Source organism: Oppia nitens, unplaced genomic scaffold, assembly GCF_028296485.1.
Source record: "Oppia nitens isolate AA-2021 unplaced genomic scaffold, nextdenovo-longstitch-racon4-pilon3 scaffold4_pilon_pilon_pilon, whole genome shotgun sequence".
Taxonomy (NCBI): domain Eukaryota; kingdom Metazoa; phylum Arthropoda; class Arachnida; order Sarcoptiformes; family Oppiidae; genus Oppia; species Oppia nitens.
In genome coordinates, this window is record NW_026533232.1 from 171645 (window position 1) to 178683 (window position 7039).

Here is a 7039-nt window from a genome sequence, read left to right on the forward strand (position 1 = left end):
TGTATTGTATATGTTCTTTTATACCATCAAGTATCGGTTTTAAACTTGTCCAAGGAATTAGTTGATGACTAAGAACCGATCTTCTTAGATCTGCCATTATGTTTTCAAAGTTTTGAAACATTTCCATGATAAGCAATGATAGTTGTTGCAGTGCGTTTAATTTTAAAATTTTAAACATGTTTGTGTGAGTGAGTAAAGCTAATAAATATTGCTGTTCATTAAGCAAATCAATCTCTCTTTCAACAAAGTCGGAGAGAGCTCTTAGTTGATTCTCCGTAGTAGTCTTCAAACTTTCTAACTTCTGATTTAGAAGTCTATTACTTTCGTCCAACACAAAATTTCGATATTATTCTTGTTTAGATCAAGTTGCCCTTTGAGTTTTCTAAAATCATTCTCCAATTCCCTGATATCGGAATCCTGGTTCACATTCCAACCGGCTAAGAATGCTATTCCGGAAGCTATCGCGACCCCAGCACCCACAACCGCCATCGTTATTGGTTCGAATCGCTGCACCCTTATTAATTGTCTTTCTTTAAATTGTGTATGAGCTGACTTTAATGTCAATATTGTCGTTTCCATTATGCTTTTAACCTCATTTTCAAGTTGGTTACAACTTTCATTTAGCTGCTTATACAGATCTTTCGAATTTTCGTCAAATATCTTTTTTGTAATGTTGTCATTAAGTAATGCAAGAAAATCTAAACAATCAGTTGGCATAACTGTGTTAATAAGTTGAGGTCTGAAAGTCGGTAGCTCGACACGTATAAAGTGATCCCAAACTGAGTCAAAGACGTATCCGACTCCATTGCGTATAAATTGTACTCCAAATATTCCTGCTTTAGTAACATAGTCTTCACTTAGAAAGGACGGGTTATAAGTGAGTAGTTCATCCTTTGTTGTTATTATTGTTGATTCGTTATTGAATTGTTCGGGAATAAATGATTGGTTTAAGTGTTTAGTTAAAAGTTTTCGTGAAGTTTTTCTTTGTCTTATACTTTCGATAAATCGTTGTTTATGTATCTCGTCGTACACGCCTACGTTAGGGAATCGAGCAAAATCGTAGGTACCGAATGGTAAATCATCCATTGCTACGTGATAATCATCATCAGTGTGTGCATATGAAAAAGTGCTTTGAAGTCTTTGTAAGTTTTTGGTTTTATCGAATCTATTAGGGTCATCTTCTAACAAGTATATGGCTTCAGGTTCGGGACCAAATTCGGTTTTGGAGATGGTTAATATAGCTGCATGTTTATACAGAGCTGGATCTGTACTTATAGTTGTACCCAATAAATTATAAACTCGTAAATCCTTGCCTGTTATTTGAGCGTCTTTGAGAAACAACATTCGCCAAGCCTTAAAAAATATAATCAATTCAAGACCATCCATACATTTCCTGCAGTGTGTTTTGTATACGGATTCATCACAGCCTACAGGGGTGGGTGGACAACTCCATATGTCGAGATCAGCCCCAGTTACGTTTAAAAAATACGTATCAAAAGGGTCTCGTATAAAATGCCTTGTCTCGTTATAACACCATGTATGCATAGATAAGATATTGTCTTTGTAATCTTCCGCTGTCATATAGCTATCCAGGTTTATAGTCTTATCTTCCGAGCCAAATGTTCTACGCGACCACGATTTTGGTAGGGACGGAGGTCCTCGCGACAAGACATTGGATAAGATGAAGCAAAGCAGTAAAAGTATAATCGTCGAAGACATTGACTGTAAAGTATAAAGTAGCGTAAAGTTAATCTAACAATCGGGTTCATAATCAGGTTCAAAGTTGTCGTAAAATCTTATTAAAGGAGAGTCAGGGCATCTAATTGTAATCCCCAAAGTTTGTCGAGTCGGATCGACCCAGTGATCACTCGGGATTAATTTATAGAGTTGGAGGGTAACGCATGCATCAGTTACAGGACTGTGAGATTTAATTGCTTTGTTGTTTTGAATGTCTGTATCCAATATGTACTTGGCTAGCCATTCCAATTTTACTGATTGTATTCCGGCGTCCATTGGTCGACGATAATAGTCTTGTATGTCCCTGTAGTTAACTTCAGATTGTTTTATTTCCAAAGCTTTAAGGTCGCTTTCATGATTACAGGTGACTAAAATTTTGTTTTGAATTATTTTAAGAAAGTTAGTTCTAGCCACTGATCTCACCATCATCTGATCTGAATGTTCTTTTAAGTCTCTTGAGTTATAACCAGTTATTGGTTTCCAACAGTTGATGCGACCGGTCGTCGGGGGTGACCAGAATGAATGATATATCAGTTTGTAGTCGGGAACGTGTGATCGCCCCTTCAAATGTTTTCTATCTCTTTTTGGCAGTTCACCCATTAATGCTACGCGTATTGCGATTGGTTTTCCCTTTTTTGCGTTATTGGGTATAAGATCGGCTGACTCGACATCTACGGCAACAGCAGACATGTTGGGCAACATCGAAAGTGTCTCTTCGTCTATGACTTCCGGCCTACTTATAGTATCTTCTGGTCTAATGTGAGTTCGACAAACAAATATCGATTTTCTACATTCTCTACAATTTGTTTTATCAGGTATACTGAAATGATTATCATATTCACTGATTATTGACTCTAAATTGATTTCATGATAATCGGCTATTCTTGATAGTTCGTGTTTATAGAATTCTAATTTTAATCGACAATCGTTATATCTTTCCATAGCTTGTATATGATAATTAGTTAGTGTTGTTAACCAATATTCAGAAAATCTGAATTGAATAGGTTTAGGAAACACAATTACAGGAAACTGAGGTTTGACAGCTACATTAAATGTTGGTTTCCCCTTCTTAACCTTTTCAACCTGTCGGTATAGCTCTTTCTTAATGTAAGTAATTTTCTCTCTTTCTTTAGTGACTTCTCTCTTAATCTGACGGTAGTCGGGAAAATTCTTTTCGATTTCGTTGATAATTTGTTTTGTTTGGTTTGACATCTAATGTAAATGTAAGATCAATGCGGGCCTTGATTATCAAAGTCTACATTAACTATTAACCTACTAATTTAAAATTAACTTAAAACAAACTTGTCAACAACTGATTTTATATATTTGGTAGAACCCCTTTGTATTAACCTTAATCTAATAACCTTTCATACCCGAGTCCATACATTCTTACAACAAACACAATTCATTAATTTGCATAAAACATTTATTTAAAATAGATCAACAATCAAAATACATTAGTTAATTACTTGTAAGACATATTTATGGTTATTCTAACAGCATTTTTTGAAACAAATAAAACATTTATTATTTTGGAGTATTGCGGCATGATCGGGTTTAAGAGGGCATATTAATCGGAGTCCTGGTTCCATTTCAATCAGGTTCCGGACTTGTAGCCTTCTCAGGTTCCTGTATTTTTCATAATGTTTCCAGGTTTCGGGCCGGTCTTCTCGTCTGCTACGTTGATGCCTCTCGATGTTATCCGAACTTTCGGCCACTGTACGTAGGTGTAGTCGTAATTGCACTCTCAGTTCTCCAATCCTCCTTGTTTGTTCTAAGTTGGTTGGATTCGGGTTTTCGGCGATGTATGCCTCTATGGCTTCTACTCTTGCCTTAACACGTCTGTAAAGTTTGTTGAAATTTCTTCGTATCTTGCGTAAAGTATGTTGTGTCGGAAAAATCGACTCGTTTGGATCGAATGGCCCGTCGCTGTCACTGCCCGCAACATCCATTTCCTGACATTGGGTATTCGACATCTATTAGTAGGGTAGGTAGGTGGAAACAAAGAAAAGCATTAATTCAGGCACAAACATTTAATATTCAGTATTACATCTGGGTTTAATGTCGATAAGCAAGTAAAAAGGTAAATATTTTAGTCAGTTGAGTTAAATGGCAACCGTATAGGCGACAACTTATGAGTGTTAAAATGTTCCACCATTTTACTTATTGATGAAAACATCATTGGACAACCTGACTGATCGCATTTGATGGTACTCGTATTAACACTTGATTGTGTCCGAACTTGGTTAACTCGAAATCTTGTAATTAAAGGTGGTGATGGTGTCGGGACATAGGGTGTCATTGACGAGTTACTTATATCATCAAGACTTATTGTGTCGGGATCTCTAGTTGGTTTACATAAGTTATGGTGTTTTTCCCATTCGGTTAATGAGCCAAAAGATTGTATACAAAACAAACAATCAAAGTTAGTCTTTCCGTGTTGACGTCTTTCGTGTTCGTTTAAAGTAATGATAGAATCGAATTTTGCAAAACAATTCAAACAAGGATATCGGGGTTGATGACGAAGATAAACGTGAATGCTCAAGTCTTCTTCAGTTAAAAATTGTTCGTCGCAACCTTCCTTTTGACAGCTTATTAATTGTAAATCCATCGGTGAGTATTCTGGAGATCGATGACCGTTATTCATTGTAAGATATAAGGTTTCACGCGATGTTTCACTATCTTCCAATGTTATTGTCTCGGGGTTTATCCGAATTGATCTACAAATTATGTTATGTGAATCTAAATCTTTCTTTGTACTAAATTTTTCATTACAATAGATGCAATCAAACAAATTCAACCCATGATGAGTTTCCTTGTGGTCGCGCAAGGTTTTGGGTGATCTGAAGTCTTTGTTGCAATCACAACACCTATATGAGGTTGGAAATTTTCGAAATTTAATTTTATGATTAAGTTGACGATGTAGAACAAGATCTCCCTTTTCAATGAAAAATTCGGGGCATAGGTCACACTTTCTTGCCCACTTGAGTTTTCGGTTGTGCATAGCTTTCTTGTGATTGTATAAATCGTAGCCACTTGAGAATTTCCTTTCGCATAATAAACAATAAAATGGTTTTGCTTGTTTGTCAAGTTTGGGTGTTTTCATTATACTTTCTGTCAAACGTTTAGTCCGTTCAACTAAAGGATCAGATGGTAATTTGGGCCTGCCGTTGTTGAGCTGACGAATACAGTCAGCCGAGTAAGTGTCGAGATGTCTAAACGATGCGTTTTGCCAGCAAAACCTTTGCTCACATGAGCCTGTAATGCAATGATACTTAGGATTTCTGTTGTGTTTATAAACTAAATGGTGATCAAGTTTTTCTTGATTTATAAATGTCTCATCACATTTATGACACGTGCCATGTTCTAGTTTTCCGTGTTGATTTAGTTCTTTTATAGTATGAAATACTTTGCTGCAGTTTTCGTCATTGCACGCAAAAGAAGTTTGTATTAATTTTGGCCAATTATTGTCGCCACTATACTTAGTAGTCGTAAATGTTTGAAGCAAAGTGTTACCGTGAGTATTATTAGACTGGTGACATACAATTGGGACTTTGTTTTTATAGAATGGACTATTTATTCTCTTCTTGTCCGGTAACTTCATAACATTTAGCTCATCATTGCAGTGCCTACTTTCAACTTGATGATTATGTAGTTTTGTGTAATCATAGAATTCTTCGCTGCAGTTGTTACAAATTATTGGTGGTTCAAACCCGTGATGTAGCATTTCTCCAATGAATTTGTGTGCTTGGAAAGCGCTAAAATCATGTTTGTAAACCAAATGTTTGTAATATAAACCCGGTTCAATAAATTTCCCTCTACATCTCACGCATACGATGGCTTCTAGACAACGTCGGTCATTAGGTGTAAATATATAGGTTATCACGTTTGTCTTTTCTGATTTGTCACGTATTAGTTCTTCAACTCTGGACAATGAATCCCTACTGTAGCTACTATCGTCATATAGGCTCGACATTGTATACTGTTGAATATTAAAATCGTGTTAGTTGCTGTATATGTAAATGTTAATATATAAAATAAGTAAAGCATAAAATGTTAGGTATAACATCGGGTGACCGGCCTTGTTTTCACCGAAAACACCTAAGTATACCTTAGTGTTAAGCATATTACAGATACTACATACACACACAATAGAATACACAATACTACACACAAATTGCACCTAACATTTATAAGTTGTGAAGCGGACGCCCAGCAGTGCCGTCACACGGGCCGCCTACTCACAACATTTTTTAAATGTCAAGTGCTTTAACAATGGACTCGGCGTATGTAGGAGTCATAAACTCTAATTGTTTTCTGGTTGAATTATTCATAACCTTAATAACCGGTATGTTTTCTGGTAGATTTTCTAACCATTGATTATAATAATGATTAAGCTCAAGGAGGTAAGGGACACGGATGTAGCCACTTTCCTCGGCCCGCGCTCGACAATATATATTGTTAGTGAGTTTATCTATGGGTGTCTCAACATAAACTACTAGATCGTATTTCAAGGCGTCCGCATATTGAGCTAACTGTTCATTAACTATAGCATCAAACACCTCGCTCTCATAATTAGACATGAGGTGTTGATCAACAAGTGTGGGTTTAAAGACGCGAATCGCGGAGAAATACGATCTTTCCATAACCTTAATGTCACTACCATCACGTGGCAACGCTCGGTGATGGTCAATCATTGTAAGTGCAACATAACTTTCAAATAAAAAGGCTCTCTTATTAGGTTTCCTATAGTAGGCTTTTAATAAGTTAAGGCCGTTTAGGTCTCTCCACTTATCTATAGGTTCATTATGTATAGAAAGTCTGTTTGCTATTTGAGATTGACTTAAATAATGACTAAAGGTTGTCTTTCCTGACCCTATATTCCCTTCCAATAATATAGTTTTATACATTATGATACTTATAAAATTATAGCCCAATATCAACGACGGTATACCACTAGGCCTTATTAATTACTAAAATTAGAATAATAAAATAATTGAAGTGAACCGGTTAGATAACTTAATTGATAAGATAATAAAATTAAATCGTGGAATGGTTTGTTTCGATTGAGCAACTATACTCAAGTGTTTTTAGCTTAATGTTTAACAAGTAAATCAAAAGTGAACTACTACGGCCGATTGTAATTCACAATTACATATACTTATTTATAAATTATTAAATTAAATCGTTATATAAATTTAAAGAAAATAAAAACATAAAATAAAAGGATAGGTTTTTTGTTTCGGATACACCTCGACTGCCAGGGCTACTCACCCGGCCCAGGGCACAACTGCCCGGGTTA

The 7039-nt window shown here is 35.9% G+C and overlaps 2 protein-coding genes across 2 annotated transcripts; both read right to left on the minus strand.

Moving 5' to 3' along the window:
• Window positions 1-3829: 3829 nt before the first annotated feature.
• On the minus strand, window positions 3830-5713 carry LOC128959668 (zinc finger protein Xfin-like). The gene has a single exon (XM_054305671.1). It carries the CDS (start codon window positions 5711-5713, stop codon window positions 3830-3832), a length of 1884 nt encoding a protein of 627 aa, XP_054161646.1.
• A 277-nt stretch (window positions 5714-5990) lies between these two features.
• Window positions 5991-6647, minus strand: LOC128959669 (deoxynucleoside kinase-like). The gene has a single exon (XM_054305672.1). The coding sequence runs from the start codon at window positions 6645-6647 to the stop codon at window positions 5991-5993; it is 657 nt and encodes a 218-aa protein (XP_054161647.1).
• Between the last annotated feature and the right edge of the window lie 392 nt (window positions 6648-7039).